Below are 17,818 nucleotides of genomic sequence, written 5' to 3' on the forward strand. Positions count from 1 at the left end.
GTATCGACTAGCTCTTCTATTGCACGAAGCCTTGCTAGCCAATTTTATTCTATCACTTCAAGTTCTACGATGTCCTCTATATCACAGATAAATGATACGCTAAGTCAAACAATCGTGCCATTGCGGGGTGGATGTCGTAGACGACCGTCGCGTTCGGCCATTACCATTGTAATATCATGAAGAGCCTATCATTCCTCTCGCTCTTTTCAAGTTCGGCATCGAAGAAATGGACTGAGCTTTGATCGATGAAGCTGCATATGAATGATAGTATATACTGTCTTCTGGATAACAAAAAGAAAAGCAGCTCAATACATTGACCTAAATCACCGAAGACTTTGCAAGCTGATAGATGTCGAACGCTCTTCATTCCTTGCGACTGTGATAGATAACTTACGAGGAATCTTCTATCTTCATAAACTAAGATCATGGTCCTGCACATCATATCGTTTTCGAATACATTGACTGCGTCCATTCCCCACAGTTGTTACTCTCTAATCACTTCACCTTGTATCAGTTATTAGTGATGAAAACAGTTAGTGAATAGGATTTCGTTAAGGGTCAAAATCCTTTACTTGGAATATCTAACACAATGTCCGTAGGATACCCAAATTCGAATGATAATGGCTACAGAAGACGTTCTCGGATGAATGAAGCTTTTACAATGAACACCTTTCACTTAATCCGCAACTTATATCCTCCTACGCAGGTACCATCTGTTATGCCATGCTAAACAAGAGCCCTAAGACACTTTCCTGACATGGGATCCTCTTGATAACTCCAGACGATCGATATCGCCAAGCTGTCCTCTCCTCAGACTCAGATTACCCTATCTTTCGTATTTGAGTTAGTCCCCTCGAAGGCCTGGCGGTGATCTCGTGATATAAAGTCCTTTGTAATAGTGTCAGATCGTGGGAGCACTCGAATGCCAACTACTTCAATGCCCAGTCCTACGCGACTAATACTATTTGATGCAAGGTCGAATGTTTTCGTGAAAGAAACACTCCAAAATGATGAAATAATCTGGAAAGTGGTTCAAAAGTTGCTACGAGGCATGACTAAGTAGACTTGCCCTTGATAGTCCTGGAGCGAGTGCTTTGTTTTGTCTACAGTCGCTCTGGGCATTGGCCCAAATGTTTCATTAAACTACTCACCCAGTCCAAGAACATCTGTCACACCTTTGGGGAAACCTTCGCGCAGTGAGTATTCTGTAAGGGGGCCCTACTTCCTGCGCCCGCAACTTGATGTTTCGTTCCTCCTCTTGCGATGATCAAAGATTTCATCGTTGGAGTATGAGTTTGCGCGTTGGGAAAAATAATTGTGAGGGTTGTTGAAAAAGGTTGAAAGATCGAGGGCCAGTTTTGTCCTTCGTATTGGTGGTATGCGATTCCGCTAAACCATAACAGCGCCAGCGCACATTCACAAGCCCGAGGTGCATGACATCGGAGGTGTCTGATTTCATCTTCAAGTATGTTAAAGTATTGTCCAGAAAGGCGCTTTGCTTGGTTAGCCACTGGCCGAGAAGTATATTCATGGTACATGTTAATCCCATAGCATTATCATATAGAGATTGAGGTGTGGATTCAGAATGTCCCTGAAATAAGGGACTTTGAACATTACGTGGTCCCGAATTCTCATGTCATGAAACTTTGTTCTTTTGAGCAGCACTTTGTATCTATCGTTGTCTTTTGTTAGAGCCTGTGCTTCCCATTTTGTTATGTTGAGATAATCTCCCCGCTCCCCCCTTTTCACTCTCGCTTAGATGTTTCCACCTGCTCGAGTCACGTGCTTGCTTTCTCCAAGCCTCGAAGCTTCGATAGTAATCGAGACATTGATTTCCCTGTCTGTCCTTTTTCGAACGCGCATTTAGACAGAGCTTTTCCTTCAAGTTTAGGTACCGTAAAATTGAATGCGAGTTCTTGCCAAGCATCGTCAGCATGCTTGTGAAGTTTTTCCAAAGCCAAGCATCGAATCTACTGCTCATTTCAGACTAGGAAGCGATCAAGGTATTTCATACAGCAGAATGCACAGTATTACTGTATTTGGGCTTATGCGAATAGCGAATTTGGTAAAGAATCAGAGGATCACTGGCCAGCAATGCCGTATTGGTAAAACTTTATTTTCTGGTCAGAATGATTCAAGCAAACTTTTGAGCACACTGAAGCTTGGAGATCGAAGTTGCCCGATGGCATGACAGGGCAGGACTGCGCCCCATTGATGTCAAAGTGCATGCAGGCTACAAACAAGTGGTGACATGATATCACTCTAGAGCTTGGTTTTGAATCTGACACGACTTGCAAAGAATGGATGCTTGTTGGACAGACAATACGGCACAGGACACGAACCACGGCTATTGGGTCAAGCAACTTAGAGGCGAGGCTGAGGATCATCATATTTTTACTTTTCGGAAGCTGATGATTTACGAAGAAGGAATCCTCTCAGAACATGAAAGTCATCCAAAACCTCGTCGGGATAATCAGGGCTCATGAAAACTCACCGGCAACTTGTGTGAGTAGATTGCGTCTTCATCCATGTTAAATCGTAGCACCTGCAGATTATGTTGTGCTTTAGTCGTAAATATGAGACAGTCAAGATCATCACGTAGGAGATCTGCATAGGAGTCATCTCGGATGCGTTCAACTGTGGCTGCAAGAGGACCCCAATCCATCTTACCAACATTATTCTCACTACACACTTCCAAAGAAGAGATTCAATTGGATAGCAGTCGTTGAAAAAGGCGAAGGATCGACGTCCGTGCCAGAATGGGCATGGCGCTGACCGCTAACTTCTCACGTGCTGAACTACCGTCTCCCAAGTTCTTGGGATTGATCATATCTAAAAATAATCATGTATTCGTGCAATCTACAATGATGTTATTATGCTTTAGCATGAGGCGTATGAAGTCTTTGCCTCATGTCGCAAAGAATAGTACAGATAAAAGGGAAGGTATAAATAGCAAAATGTGCCCACCAGGAGCAGACAAAGACGTCCCAAATCACCTTGTCCAAGATGATACTTAATACCCCGTTCACACGATTGTTTGCTGCATTTTCTTTGATAGCAGCTGCCCGTGAGTAAGATCTCCTCAAAGAAAGCTCACCTCTGACAAAACCTAGTGCCTCATCCAACTATAAATGCATTTTACCGAAGATCAGTAGCCAACGGGGCCGCTCTTCGAATTCTGCCTCTTGGAGACTCGATCACTTACGGTTTCCTCGAGCCAGAAGGTAACTCATATCGTCGGGACCTGCAATGTCTTCTCTCAGAAGGAGGGAGTCCCGTCCAATACATTGGGCAGCTAAGTAACGGCAATTGGCCAAACAACGCCACTGACGGTACGTTAAATTCTGCCCTTGTTTTGGATTTATTCTGGGAGCAGAGATCTTCATGATTGTGATCGAGAGCTAGTGAAGAAGAAAAATGTGCTTCGACTGATTGGATGAGTTCGTTGGCTCTTCGGCTCCTAGATCTTTGCCAATAATGTATTCTGACTTCGGTTGAACAACAGGATTCATCGGGCAAACCATAGACCAAATCAGTGCAAGCGGTGATCCCGAAATCACAGGCTCACCAAAAGCCAACGTCGTCCTGCTCCACGCTGGAACCAACGATATGATTGGAGACGACACTGTGGATGAAGCTCCAGCTAGACTCGGGAATCTAATTGACAAGATCCTCTCCAACAGTCCTGCAACATTTGTCCTTGTAGCACAAATATTGAACGATGCGAATTCGACAGTAAATGATCGAATTCAAGTCTTCAACTCCCAGTTACCTGCTATCATTGAGGCGAGATCCAATGCAGGCAAGCCCGTTAGGCTTGTAAGCATGTCTTCTGTTCCAACCACTGATATGATTGATGGAACGCATCCAAATGAGGTTGGGTATATGAAGATGGCTAATATTTGGTACCCTGCGTTGGTAAGTCCCTATTTCTGAAGAGTCGGGACCCCACACTGTGAACCGTATATACTGACTCGCCATCTCAATGTCCAGGTTCAAGCAGGAGAAGATGGCTTGATAGTTGCTGCCGAGGGAGTCGTCACTGATGGCGGGCCAGGTTCGTTACCTGCGGGAGGAGGCGCTTGCTCGACTCTGCCCTATTGAACTCCTACTTGTATCACCTTGAATCTGGAAGTTGTTTTGAATCCGACTAGTATACGTTATAGATCTGATCGATAATTTGTTAGAATAAACGTAGAAAATATGAGCATTAGAAGCGAGGCTTGTGACTCGTCTCCGTGAAAGAGGAGCATAAATGTTCCGCTCTTATAAACCTAGATAGTCTCGCATTGAGTCTCCAATGAATAAAATCATTGCAACAAAAGCCAACGTAGCCCCTCCAATCATCTAGTGGGCAATGCTCGCCGCATGTGCTTTTGCTTCCTTGTACTTATGCAGTCAGCATTAATTTGCACGATCCCCCACTTGTCAATTCCCAACCTCATCCCTTGACAACAATTCGAGAAAGCTAAAGAAACTCGTGAACAAAACGACAGCTATATTCGCCAGTCTATAAAGGACTGAACCTTAATCTGTCAAGATGTCTCCAGCATCTGAATTGCCTATACTTCTTTACCACCTGGGATCTCCGCTTTCGAAGAGAATCATATGGTACTTGGCCCTAAGAGGCATTCCGTATATCCAATGTGTAGGATCATGTTCCTTCCCCAGGCAGACCTCAAGCTAATTATGACTTAGATGCAACCAAGGATCCTCCCACGACCTGATTTAGCTCGTCTGGGCATCAACTACAGACGTATCCCTATTCTCTCCATAGGCCGCGACGTCTACCTCGACACCCGGCTCATCTTACAGAAACTAGAGCATCTCCACCCCTCGAAGCCTCGTCTAGCTGCACTTGCTACCCCTGAGCACCGCGCTATCGAGCACCTTCTCGAGGTCCTCGCCATCGACAGCGGGCTCTTTAAGAGCGTCGTCCAACTAATGCCAGCACATCTCCCTCAGCTTCAAGACCCCGCCTTCCTTAGAGACCGAGCTGACCTTCTCGAGGGCATGATGGTTTTCACACCCGAAGCATTGACAGCAGCGCGACCGAACGCTATCAACGAGGTCAAGAACGTCGTGGAGTTCCTTGAGACGACGCTGCTAGCAGACGGCCGGGATTGGGTGCTCGGAACACATGGACCGAGCATTGCAGATATTGAGGCTGTGTGGCTATTACACTGGATTTCTGCGGTTCCTGGAGCACTTCCTCCAGACCAAATCTCAGGGGTCTTGTATCCGAGAGTATTTTCCTGGATCGAGAGGTTTCAGAGGACGGTGTCGAGTGCGGAGAAGTTGATCTCTGCTCCTCAGACGGTGGATGGAGAGCAGGCTATGGAGATTATTGTGACCTCACTATTCAACGAGACAGAAGGCTTGGTGGATGAAAATGACCCAGTGGTCAAGCAGCAAGGGCTTGAGAAAGGGCAGTTTGTACAACTTTGGCCAACAGATAGCGGGTCTCGACACAAGGATAATGGTAAGCTTGTGAGCATGGACAATAAAGAAGTGGTTATAGAGACAGCGGCTGGGGATGCAGTTGTGCGGGTCCATGCACCGAGACATGGCTTTCAAGTGTGTGCTTTTGAGGATGGGGAGAAGTGAAACTTATATAAAGACTTTAGTATATTTCGTTATTGATTTTATATGCCATTCGACCCGCTACAGATGCGTGCATTTCGTCCAAGTTTTCTTCCCCGCTCTCTTAGTAATATACATATATATAGCCCCGGCTTACACGATTGATATAACAAATCTATAAGCTCGTTCTATAGTATAGAATCCCATACCGAGTCAGACCATGGCGGCGAGAGCCAAAGCAGCCCCTCCAACCATCCAAGCAGCCCCTCCAGTAATCGCAGACCCACCAGCCGTGCTAGTCTTCGATGACGAGCCAGAGGTTTGTGCCGCTGTCCCACTAGAAGTCTGACTTCCCGAGGTCTTTGTACTGCTTCCTGATGTCTTTGTTCCCGATGTCTCGCCAGTGCTGCTACTGCTGGGTGCGCTCGTCGTGCTCGCAGGGACGCTCGATCCTGTGTTTGAAGCCAATGCTCCCGCAGTAATTACAACTGGCATGTAGCTATAATCGGTGCCCGTGAGAGTGGAAGTTTCAAGGCCAGGGTCGTTAGCCTCTGTGCCGCCAGCAGAAATTGCGCACACTGCACTGGACGCTGCGAGAGAGCAATCGACGTAACCGGCACTGGACGGATTATCAGTCAGGAGTGATCTTCAAAGAGCGCAGGAGTGTGAAAAACGCCAAGTAGAGATAACTTACAAAGCAGTAGTGCCGTTGGCATCTACTTCAGGAGCGAAGGTGTATGCTGCTATGGCCGGACCTTCTGTGAGTGTAACGACTTCAGGAAATCCGCAGTCATCGGCGTCTGTGCCGGGAGCACATTGGAATGCATAGGTCGTTGCTGTAGCATCTGAGCCGACAATGGAGGCAACGAGGGATTGCGAATCTGCGCCGGGAATAAAGAGGGAAATTGTGGACGATTGTGCCAAAGAGAGTGTTGCCAGTGCCAGGCCGAGGACGCTGATGGTTGTTGAATGCATGATGATGGGGTTCCGAATGTTTCTTACTGTACAATTATGCTGAACGAGTGTGGTAAGGAGACGAAAGAGAGAATGGAACGAAAGTAAGGAGGTGTAAGAAGGAAAATTTGCTGAAGTGGTTGCAGTGAGAAGGCGAGAGACACGAGCTTTCTCGCCGCATTGATTACAATTTACTAGCTTTGACTAAAAGACAGTCTTGGCGCGGCACAGTAGCTGGTTTTTGGTTTTCCGCGTTTCAAACATTGTAGATGAATCAGCAACAATCATTGTCGGGGGGTGAATGATTGATGGAGAGTCGAAAAGACTAGAGAAAGATAAGGTATATTGTACTTGGATGAATGCAGATTTAAGATGTTGGCATCCGTACTTTAACCTTAAATGACCCCACACCATGCGAGGCGGAGCGGAGCGGAGACGGTCACGTGCCAAGACCCTGCACGACCTCCTTTTTTTTTTGCCTCCCGCAGGCCGATTATGCTTGATTTCAAGTCCAATTTCGCAGATGCTGTCACGACAAAGAGAACATGCCCAGTGGCATACCCTTCAATTCAAAAGTTCCCTTGCGCTCAGGAGACTGCAAAGCAGCTTGAGTGTCCTCCATATCTAGGAGAAGTCTGCTGTGAAGGTGTCTCCTTTCCAATATTCCACTTCAAAGCATAATCATATCTCTGGTGATCCGCTATGAGCGTTGGACTTTTATTCCCCCTCGTTATGCCTTGACATTCAAATCATCGAAGCCCTTTCAAAAATCTGAAACGGAAAGCATTCCTGCAAAGTTTGGCAGCAGCATTTTCAAATCAATTGTCATTTCATTGAACAGTACAGAACTCCAGCAGAGCGCATCACATCTCCACTACTCAGTAACATTAACCTCACCGAAGACGAGAAAAATAAACCAAGATCACCATTCGCCATCTATCAAGTACCCACCATCAGTTCACGGCCCTTCAGGGATGTCAAGTGCAGCCCCCACCACCAAATCAAACCAGTTGAAGTCCATATTCACCCCTAACCGCTGAGTATTTATCACTCCCCTCTGCGCGGCTGTATATCGGTAGGTTCCGTCTCTTTTCCTACTTTCACGTAGCAAAAAAAGCTGACTTCGGACTTCAGTCTTCATCAAGCCAAGGAGAGTTGGCAATACTGGCGCCCCTGGAAAGGCTTGTGGCATGATTCCTCGATGTCCGGGTAGACGTATGCTTGTTATGTTACGCAAATCGCCTGTCGCATTTCTTGTGTCTTGCAAGCCTACTCTGTTGGAAGTCAATCCGGCGGGATGGTAAAAGCCATATGTCAGAACATTAGTCATTCCTTTAGGCGCCAAGCGGCAGGCTGCGCGAAGTTTGCTCTGTGGCGCACCATATAATACCAAAGAGCGCCGAAAGATGATGCGTCAAAAAACACCGTGTCTTTTGTAGCATTGAAGTAAACCCTCGGACCGTTGTTTAAACGAATTCTTTGTGGATGCAATCGCCTGTAGTTACGCCGGCTGTTGTTACGCCCAAGAGAGGAGATGGGTTTCTTGCAAAGCAGCGAAATCTCCAGAGGACTCGAGCGGGTCTCCCTCCACGGGCGTTTCATAAGTAGGCGTGCGTGTGAAAGCAACTTCGATAATTCCTCCTTGTGCTTCTTCGTCGACCATTTCCCAGATCATGGCACTTATCTCATTCGGCAAATTTTCGAAGGCAGACATTGTTGAAATATAGCTATATACTTGCAGTACTGATAACTGGGTTTCATATATTGATGTTTCTGCAATTGGTGTAAACTTGGCGTAAATGAAATCTTAATAGTTTTTGATATCTGAACTGTGCTTTTATGCACAGGCAGATAAAGAATTTCTCCATATCAAAGGAGCCATTGAGTATCACGTGACAGAACAAAAGACGTTGTACTTGATTTCCGCATGCGTCGAAGAGTTCAGTCTCGAGAAGTTTATATGATGTAAGCATAAAGAACTAAATACACTCTTCTCTAAGCCGAGAGGATAGTTATCTGAAAGAAACTCTCGCGGCGTGGATTGCGCTTTACATTTTCGACATTAGGGTTGATCAGCTTTTCTTTGAAAATGTTTACTTAGTTGTCAAGTAAATAGTATTCTGAGATCGACTATAAACACTTGAAATATGGATCTGTAATCCCTGCTCAGACTAGGTAGAGTATAAGCGGTGCAAGAAGATGCACATCTTCCAGACCATCCAGCGAAAGGTTCAACTTCACCGTATCCCGGTGACTAATTTTCGACTTTGTCTGCTCCACTGTCAAAGTCAAAACTAGAGCATAATCATCAGCTCGTGTCCTCAAGATTTCTGTCTCTTTTGTGTATTTCATGTTTTAGTGCAGATTGCGCGTTTTGCGCTGTACGCGCTGGGTGCGCTGGGTGCGCTATACGCGACCCCAGCGTACTACAGAGCAACACAACATACAGTTGTGAGCAGTGCCCAAAACAATATACATACAGCTCGAGTATGGCTCATTGAGCAGCGAGGATATGATGCCATCAAAGACAGTGCTTCATATGCACATATGTCAGGATCCCCCAGTGGCTCCAAGAGGATTATTCCAATGAATGCGGTGCAGCGAGAATTTGCACTTTAGTTTATGAATATGGAGTGGAATTTTCAAACTGAAAGGAGCGAGTATCACTTCCAATCTTTCCTTAAGACTGTTTACTGGGCTGTCAAGTAACTAATACACCGAGAGCCGCCACCGAAGCTGAAGGTTGTGTCCAATGCCGTCCTCAGATCCGGAAGTGATATGAGCGGAATGTTGCATGTCCATCACATATGCAAGAACATGCACATATTCCGAGCTATCTGATGAATGCCCCTCATCATGATGCCATCAACTTCATCAAGCGAGGCTAGAATTCACTGTCGTTGTCAAGATGATCTTCATCACGACTAAGACAGACCTTGTCACGCTGCGACGGTCAAAGGATCCTTTGAATCGCCACAAAGTCGGTCAAGCGTACTTACTCCGTACTGGTTGAGTTCGAGTCTTTCCATCTTTTGCAGCCCTTGTGCCCAAGTTGGCCCAATCGCCTCGTAAGTAAGAGGAAATACTAGCGACTCACTATTCCTGATCAATTATTGCCCTTACAGTCCAGGGCTTACAAATTCCAATGCATGGGTGCGTGTACAATTTCATGTTCAAACAACCTTCGCGCAAAGATCAACTTCTGCTGGAATTATGTTCAGGTCACTTGATATAACATGACTCTTTTCGATCGATGTGCCCGGTGAACGTGTCTCTTGGAGATCGGAGAAAGTCCCAATTCTGGGAAAGTGGATAAAAAAGCAAATTCTGCTTCACGAACAGGTGGGGGAGATCTAGCAAGAAAAGCTTCGTATTTGTAAGGTACATTCAAAAGAACACACTAGTGCTCACTATGACCTCTTCGAGCGGGCAAATTGAGAAAGTCAATTGGGTGCAAATTGTGAGTAGGAATCGTCTAGAACGTGTTGACTGCACTGACAGCCTACATGAAAGCTGCATGAACTCTTTAGTGAGCACACTAGATGCAGATGGGTCCATGAGAAAACCCCTCCCAAGCGATGGTGCAGTCGTGCCTCCTTCTTTTGTATACTTATGGGACTGCGAACAACATTCAAACTACCGATAACCTCGACAACATCATAAACCGACCACTTTAAAACTGCCACTGGAAACAGTCTCCGTCTCTTCCCGGGAATAAGTCGAAAGATCTTGCCCACTCCAACCTCTTCGTCGGCATTCGGAGGAGCAGGTCTTTGCACGGCTTCTCCGGTGTTCGGGCATGCGGGCGAACATAGCTGAAGCTGAGTATAAAATCCCCGAAAGGTTCAATTCTCGGACTAAGATCTCGCGGGTTGGAAAAGCGCTGTACTTGTAGGACACTCGCTGTGCTATGACCTCTCTCTTCGCAAGCAGCACCTTTTCTGTCACTTCGTTCCGTGACGATGGCTCGAGCTTAGGCGGGATGATGTCGTTGAGTATTCGCGCAGCTATCAGAGTCCTTTCAATTCGGACTCTCAACTTCTCGATGGATCTTGCTATCAAGTCGTTGGCAGCAATATAAGCAACTCCCATGGTTTTTAAGTGCATTTACTTGTCGCTTGCCTTATTACTTCCATCGAAAGCACTGGGCACCGAGCTGCCTGTGTCCCTCACAGCGTGGGATGATGGGAAGTGGTAAATCCACCTTGCGAACTTAGTCCACCCTTCGCTGCACTAGTCAAAGCGGTGTACCAAGCTATCTCCTTGCCCGTCATGTTTACACAATGCGCTCTTCAGATGATTGGACAACGATGGGTCACCAGGTAGCTTTCCTGACGTCCCAGCAATACGTTATGCCCTGGAAGGCTAAAGCTTACCCAAACAAGGTCCGGTTTTCGACGGACCCATCTTTAGTCACAAGCCATCAATCTTTGACAGCGGATTTCATACAACGGCTGTCTGAAGTTTAGAGTTCCTCCCAGAAGACCTTGGAAGGTGTCGTCCAGTGTACCAAGCAGATCGTTCGTCTTGTACAATGTACAGTCATGCGGCTTAAGGGAGCATACCCTTGAATATAATAGCCTTTCCGGGCTTTTTGGAATCGTCCCGCATCTCCTCGTTCGTCCCCCAGAAGGCCCGGAGCGGGATCTGTTGCTAGGTCTCGTCTCCCACATACAACACTACTGCGGAGAGGGTCTAGCGGCCTCGTGATGACTATTGAAACTTTGAGGCCGCAAGCTCAGATGTACATCTTGAGCTGCCACTCTGTCAGGCTGACAGCAGTTGGTAATTCGGTGAAGAATTCCGTGTTCTACGAGCTGCTGTTCCTTACTTGGAGGGGTTGGTGGGTGATTTCCGATGTCTGTGCATGCTGATCAGGGGACCGAGCGCTGGACATTTTTAGCGACAGTGCTCCACTCCACTCACATCCAACCTCTTTGTCGAGACCAAGACTTTTCTTAGAAAACACTACGAGTACTAATGATATAGTAACCAATCCTTCGAGATGCCCTTGATGCATGATCCAGCTGTTCGCAGCATGCCGGAGTCAAGAAACAGGGTTTGAGAACAATACACTAGCCAACGCCTCATGCCGACGTCCGCTCGGGGAGGGGGACTTCGAACCCCCCTTTCTCTGAACAAAGAGAAACAACGACAAGCAGAACCATCCATCTTTGTGTCTGGGAAGTTATAACTTCAAGCATATTAGGACGATGTGCAGCGAGGCTGGATTAGATGACGTCGCTGTCTCCGAAGGCTTCTATGGTAAGTGCACATTTGCTTGCCAGACGGCTTCAGCAGAAACGCCATTCCAAGTTATTTCAGATGGTCTAAAGCTCTCCAGGTACTCGAGCAGATAGCCTGATTTCCCGCCACCACTAGGGTCAGGCTTGAAGCTCCCCCCCCCGCCCGAATGAGCGTAGACCACCAGCCAACAGACCCGGATCGACCGCTATCGATGCATGATAGTTTGACTCTGTCACGACACTGACCTCCTGTCGGACCTCTAGACCTAATGTAGCGAGTTCTCACGATGTTCGAGTTTCAACATAGTCAATTCAGCATGCTACTGGTATACCACCACCATTAAACTTTGGCGGGCGGCAAAGACCTTGTCCGACATGTCTTTGCGGGCTATAGCTATAGGGCGCATTAGCCTTTGTCACAGACCAGTTCGCCCACTATTCCTATCCCTAGTCTGGGAAACCAGCCACGGGCCTTTCATGTCTATATGTTTCAAATTGAGCCGCGAATGCAGATGCGGCATCAACTGCAGGAACACTTCTTATCATTTATCCTAAAAGCTCCGTCCACCTCTCATCAAGCAGCGCGGGTTCATCTATGGTCATTTTCAGTAGAAGGAACTATGTCGACGTCAACGATACCTCCAGATCTGATACCCTATCTCACTCACGAGAAGCAGGACAACAGCTCTGTCCAGAATTCGATTGTTACTATCAACAGTGTATTCCTAGTTTTCATATGTGTGACAACTGGATTACGGCTATGGGTACGGTTCCGGATGCTTCGGTCAACGGGACTTGATGATAGTGAGTACAGTTCTAGCAAAGAAGTTTGTAGTTCTATTAACTGACAGCTCTAAAGTCCTTATCATCGTTGCTCTCATATTTGCCACGTTTCTTTCAATATCTAGTCTGGTTGGGGAGAGCCTTGGCCTGGGAAAGCACATATGGAACTTGTCCCCAGTTCTTACCGATATCCCAAGCGCAACCGGCAAGATCACGAAAGCTCTTTATGGCGCCTATCTTTCATACTCGACAGCCATTACCTTCACCAAGTTTTCGATCATGGCTACCTACGTCAGAATCTTCCCACATGGCATTCTACGCAACACGGTTTATGGAACTGCAATCGTGGTTCTGTGCTTTTGGATATCCTCAATCTTTGCGATTATTTTTACCTGTGTTCCGGTTTCTGCGGCTTGGGATTACAATCTTAAAGGTCATTGCTATCCGATTGTCAACTTCTTCTACGCTTCCTCGGCATTCAATATTGCAACGGATGTGTTATTGTGCGTGTTGCCTATCCCAACATTGTGGGCTCTCAAATGTAAGTATACGGAAACCCCATATTACTACTTCCAGAAAGTCTGACATGCTTCCAATCTCTGTTGCTTGTTGGAGGTACCACTTGTAGAAATGTTGCTGACAATCTTAGTGCCCAAACCTCAACGAACAGTACTAATCATTCTCTTTTCGATGGGCACTTTTGCCTGCGTTGCAAGCATTCTTCGACTTGCTCACTTGAATCATCTTGGCAGTGGTTCTGATGTCACTTGTAAGTCTCTATCGAATGCATATTAGCCAGCTGGCGACTTTCTGACTCGTTGATGTTCACAGATCAAACGGTGAGCTCACTTAACTGGAGCGTCGTTGAAGTCGATACTGGAATCGTTTGCGCCTCGCTTTCTTCACTGAGACCTCTAGGGAAACGTCTCATCCCAAACCTTTTCTCGCAATCCTCTCGCGCCTCCAGTCCAACAGAAAAGAATGGTCTCACGAACTCTCTTACAAGAACAAACACTTATACAGCGTCTCAAACATTCACCTCAAGGTTCTTACCTCCACCTCCCAAGATTATGAGGTTCAACGCCATCATGTCGCCGATCCCCACGAGGCCTTCGAGATCGGGCTCGATAGCTAGTGTCAAGAGTGAGATATACGTGCAGAAAACATTTGAGGTTCAAACCATGAAGGACCTTCCAGCTATACCTGATCCGTTTCGTGCGCCGTCTCGGATGGCAGATGTTGGCGATGTGGTTCAGGTACAAGTCCCTCAAAACATTTCCCATGGGACACACACTCGGATAGACAGCGTGGAAGATGTGGTGCAAGTAGATATTCCTCAGCTCATGTCATCCATCAGCAAAGGAAAAGGGAAAGAAAAAGAAGAGACGATGGAAGTGGCAACTGAAGCTCCGACATTGAAGTGGCCGACGAGAACGTTGACAAAAGGAAAGCATGAGAGAGATAGTAGCAGGAGTCGACTGAGTGTAGTGGGGATGTTCACTGCTGATTTGCTGGACTTCACAAGTAGTGAAGATGAGGGGTTGACAACAGGAAGGTCGAGCTCGGAAAGTGAAGACACGATCAAAGGAGAATTGCAGACGGAAGCAGGGAGTAGTGAAAGCTGACCGCTTAAGTTTCTATGTTTACTTCAGTGGTTCAGGGAGAATACGAGCAACAAATATGACTACGATTAATGGTTATAACCACATGATAATGGGAAATGGGATATGAATTGGTATGGACTTGGGCAAGGCGTTCACGGTAATGATATACGACAGTCAGTCACTATGACACAATCTACGTAGACAAAGACACCTCACGAGAAATGAAATCTCACCATTACCTTCAGCTTTCAAGAAGTCATTTTGTGCTCCTAACAGATAATGTCTCCCCAAAAAATCACTCAAAAAAGGCCCGAGATCGTCATATAGCAGATTCCATGTCACCCCTTCAAATCATCCCCGAGTAATAATCCGCCAGCTAATGCAAGTTATCGTCAAACACCACCGGTAACAAATTCCCACCACCATCACAAGATCTACAATTCCGATTATGCCCTGAAGGATCGTACATAGAAACGATAATCCTCCTTTTCTCCATTGCATAGAACATAACCTTATAGCAAAATCTTCGTCATTTCAGCTCGCAAAGAACCCTGAATTTCATTTTAGCGGCGTTCCGTGCCGTGTGGACGGGGCACGGTCGAGAGAGGACTTTGACATGCGTTTCCACAGCGGAACATTCTTTCGAATCTAGATCTTCATGACGGCAGCTTGAGCTCTGTCCCGAAGTCTTGAAGGATCCGGATAAATTCAGGGTCTGGGATTTAGGGCGAGAAGCAAGGAGAACATCCGGGCCGTCTCTGAAAATGGCTCCGGGTTAACTTTAGATCTAATGGGCTTGGACGCACCATCTCTTGATATGATTTGCCTCTGCTCTGCGTTTCTTTCAAAGAGAGAGAAAGAGCAGAGAGATTTGGTAGAGAATTCGAGTATCACGTGACATATATCCTAGGTACTTGCTGGGTCTTGAGTTCTTGTGTCTATCACTATTACCAAACGGAAAGAGAAATCAGGAAGCTATCAAAGTCTTCACACTGTTGACTGTATCGTCATAAACGAGAAGCAGTAATTGCATCACGTGAGGTTTGATCTATTTTAGCTTACCTAGGTAATTCGGGGAGCATAAACCTTAACCTTAAAAACACGTCCACAGCTTTGCAAGTTTCTGCTGACAGCTGCGAGATTATAACTCCTATCCAATCACTCAGTAACACTAACCTATGGACATTATTCACTCACAAGCCGCCAAGATCGATGGCAACTCCTGTGTAGCGCCCGTTCCTAGGCACAACGCCCAAGATCCACGATAGCGCATTCGGATATCTGATTGATTCATGGAACCTTCCACAATCTCAGCCCTTCAAGCCCCTAGGCATATTTACCTCTAGGTAGGCGTCCTCTGTGGGCCCCTTTTCTGTCTCCTTGAGGTGGCTTGAAAAGCGGGAGGACCCTGAAACAGAATGGCTGGAAAGCCTTGTATCATTTTCTAAACAACCACGATGCCATAATCCGATTATCTTCTCAAGGTTCAGTGTCCCAACAGGCAGTCAATCGACCACTTTTATCCTCGAGTGTGCATATTTTCAATAAATGCAGTCGATCATTGAATAATGTTACAAATCATTGTTCCTTCCATACGCAATACCTACCTAGAGCCAGACACTATCATCGGTTCTCGTAACGATGCAACTCTTCATCCCAACACCTTCGCGTTCGAGGTGTCAAGACATGAGATGATCTGTTTTTCAGTGTCGCAGAACACCCCTCTGCCACAAAAAAGGTCTTCCATCAACGCACAAAGACTGGACGAAAGAAGCCATCGAAGCACAGCCTCACTTCTCTTATTGGCCAGAAAATGCAGGTACAACCTCAATATTTTCAGCTGTTCCAACGCGCCTGTTTGGATTGGCTAGCTTCCCGGGTACAACTGCAAGCCTTCGGCCTCGAGGAACTTCAAAGTCTCCTCGACAAAAATAAACTCAGCATTGCATGGGTTTTCACCGTCGCGCCGAGATCTCGGGCGTATATACCTCAAGGGCACTGCCAGTCTTGTGTCACGCTTTCGCTTTTTTCTGTTTGCGATTTCAATGCAGAAAAATTAGCTGCTATGCAGCCTGTTCCATTCGTTTAATCGTATAACTGAACTTGTTCTTCTCCCTACATTCTTTCATATCGTATTTATTCCATTCATTGTTAGTCATGATGTTTTCGAGGAAGAACCCCGAGGATGAGGCTGAGGGGGAGAGGAAAGTCAAGCTCTCACGTGAGTAACTCGTCGATGTTCTCTAGGTGCCATCTGCTAAGCAAGGCTGCAGGCAGAGGCAACCCCTCCGCGCGACCTCTATGGACTCGTGTTTATACGATGATTGGAGGTCTCGCCGTAACACTCTTTTTCATCGGTCTCATGATATTCCTGGAGAAGACCTTGCCAGATGGTTCCAAGTCTCAATTCCATCCAACTTGGCGACGAGATGTTTCTCTAGAGCCAAGAAACCCCCAAACCGATATTACAGAAACATTGGTGGTAGAGAGTAAGTCGCGCATACTCTTGTAGTATATCGAAGGCTCATGCTTTGTTTAGCAACTGAGGTGCGAGCAGCTTCGAGTTCCACGGGATTAGCATTCACATCCTCTTCAATCACATCAAGTCTCAACGCCCCCGTAATCACGCTTCCACCAAGCTCATCGATAGCTGCCGCATCTTCTTCGAGTGTAGACCCTTGTATATCCAGCACGGTATCGTGCATTGACACGGACTGCTTTACTTTGTTCTCTACACAAGCGAGCTGTCTTCCACCATCCAGCTCTCCACCCGTTATTCCCACATCTAGTAGCGATCCTTGTGTCACTACCAAAGTCTATTGCGTTGAGACGGATTGTTACCAAGTAATCTCGACCCAAGCGAGTTGTCTCCCAACAACGTCGAGCCTTCCAAGCGTTCCAAGCATTACTCCAACATCGATTGTCAACCCATGCGTCACCAGCTCAGTTTCTTGTATTGAGACTGATTGTTTTACCTTGTTCTCAACACAGGCAAGCTGCCTCCCTGCAATATCGGGTCCTCCAAGTATTACTCCGACTTCGAGTTCTGTCCCATGTATTAGCAGCACAGTATCTTGTATTGATACTGATTGCTTTACCTTATTCTCGACACAGGCAAGCTGTTTACTTTCGTCCAGCTCTTCGTCAGTCGCACCGATCACCACATCTACACCGAGTGTCGACCCTTGTGTTACTAGCACGGTTTCTTGCATCGAGACAGATTGCGTCACTCTGTTCTCAACGCAAGCAAGCTGCCTTCCGTCATCGAGCGTTATTTCGGCCTCTCCAACTTCGAGCTTTGACCCATGCATTACCAGCACGGTGTCGTGCATTGAAACCGATTGCTATACCCTGTTCTCGACACAGGCAAGCTGTCTGCCTTCATCTAGCTCTTATTCGGTCTCTCCGACCCCCACACCTGCTTCGAGCTCTGATCCATGCGTGGCTAGCACAGTATCTTGCGTCGAGACAGACTGCGTCACTCTATTTTCAACGCAAGCGAGTTGCCTTCCTTCATCAATCGTTATTTCAGTTATCCCAACCCCAACCTCGAGCATTAATCCATGCATAACGAGCACTGTCTTTTGTAGAGAAACCGATTGTGTCACCAGATTCTCCACACAAGCCAGCTGTCTACCTTCGTCAACA

The 17,818-nt window shown here is 46.6% G+C and overlaps 6 protein-coding genes across 6 annotated transcripts; 4 read left to right on the plus strand and 2 right to left on the minus strand.

The window, feature by feature from the left end:
* Nucleotides 1-3,006: 3,006 nt before the first annotated feature.
* On the plus strand, nt 3,007-4,104 carry LY89DRAFT_692995 (SGNH hydrolase; the record flags this gene model as incomplete). The annotated part of the gene is made up of 4 exons (XM_018216608.1): nt 3,007-3,071; nt 3,148-3,332; nt 3,506-3,918; nt 3,994-4,104. 4 exons carry the CDS (start codon nt 3,007-3,009, stop codon nt 4,102-4,104), a joined length of 774 nt encoding a protein of 257 aa, XP_018078606.1.
* A 415-nt stretch (nt 4,105-4,519) lies between these two features.
* Nucleotides 4,520-5,607, plus strand: LY89DRAFT_776399 (uncharacterized protein; the record flags this gene model as incomplete). The annotated part of the gene is made up of 2 exons (XM_018222040.1): nt 4,520-4,648; nt 4,699-5,607. Exons 1-2 carry the CDS (start codon nt 4,541-4,543, stop codon nt 5,605-5,607), a joined length of 1,017 nt encoding a protein of 338 aa, XP_018078607.1. The 5' UTR covers nt 4,520-4,540.
* Nucleotides 5,608-5,619: 12 nt separating this feature from the next.
* LY89DRAFT_679436 (uncharacterized protein) lies at nt 5,620-6,883 on the minus strand. Its single transcript, XM_018213870.1, has 2 exons — nt 6,278-6,883; nt 5,620-6,202 (listed from the first exon to the last, which is right to left on the minus strand). Exons 1-2 carry the CDS (start codon nt 6,556-6,558, stop codon nt 5,797-5,799), a joined length of 687 nt encoding a protein of 228 aa, XP_018078608.1. The 5' UTR covers nt 6,559-6,883; the 3' UTR covers nt 5,620-5,796.
* Nucleotides 6,884-10,146: 3,263 nt separating this feature from the next.
* LY89DRAFT_679437 (uncharacterized protein) lies at nt 10,147-10,433 on the minus strand. The gene has a single exon (XM_018213871.1). The coding sequence runs from the start codon at nt 10,348-10,350 to the stop codon at nt 10,195-10,197; it is 156 nt and encodes a 51-aa protein (XP_018078609.1). The 5' UTR covers nt 10,351-10,433; the 3' UTR covers nt 10,147-10,194.
* Nucleotides 10,434-12,403: 1,970 nt separating this feature from the next.
* Nucleotides 12,404-14,191, plus strand: LY89DRAFT_663009 (uncharacterized protein; the record flags this gene model as incomplete). Its single annotated transcript, XM_018212681.1, has 4 exons — nt 12,404-12,587; nt 12,643-13,107; nt 13,216-13,335; nt 13,398-14,191. The coding sequence occupies 4 exons, from the start codon at nt 12,404-12,406 to the stop codon at nt 14,189-14,191; spliced, it is 1,563 nt and encodes a 520-aa protein (XP_018078610.1).
* Nucleotides 14,192-16,040: 1,849 nt separating this feature from the next.
* On the plus strand, nt 16,041-17,465 carry LY89DRAFT_16625 (uncharacterized protein). Its single transcript, XM_018205528.1, has 3 exons — nt 16,041-16,659; nt 16,728-17,195; nt 17,285-17,465. The coding sequence occupies exons 1-3, from the start codon at nt 16,356-16,358 to the stop codon at nt 17,365-17,367; spliced, it is 855 nt and encodes a 284-aa protein (XP_018078611.1). The 5' UTR covers nt 16,041-16,355; the 3' UTR covers nt 17,368-17,465.
* The last annotated feature ends 353 nt before the right edge of the window (nt 17,466-17,818 follow it).

The sequence above is a fragment of the Mollisia scopiformis genome (assembly GCF_001500285.1).
Source record: "Mollisia scopiformis unplaced genomic scaffold LY89scaffold_1, whole genome shotgun sequence".
NCBI classification, from domain to species: domain Eukaryota; kingdom Fungi; phylum Ascomycota; class Leotiomycetes; order Helotiales; family Mollisiaceae; genus Mollisia; species Mollisia scopiformis.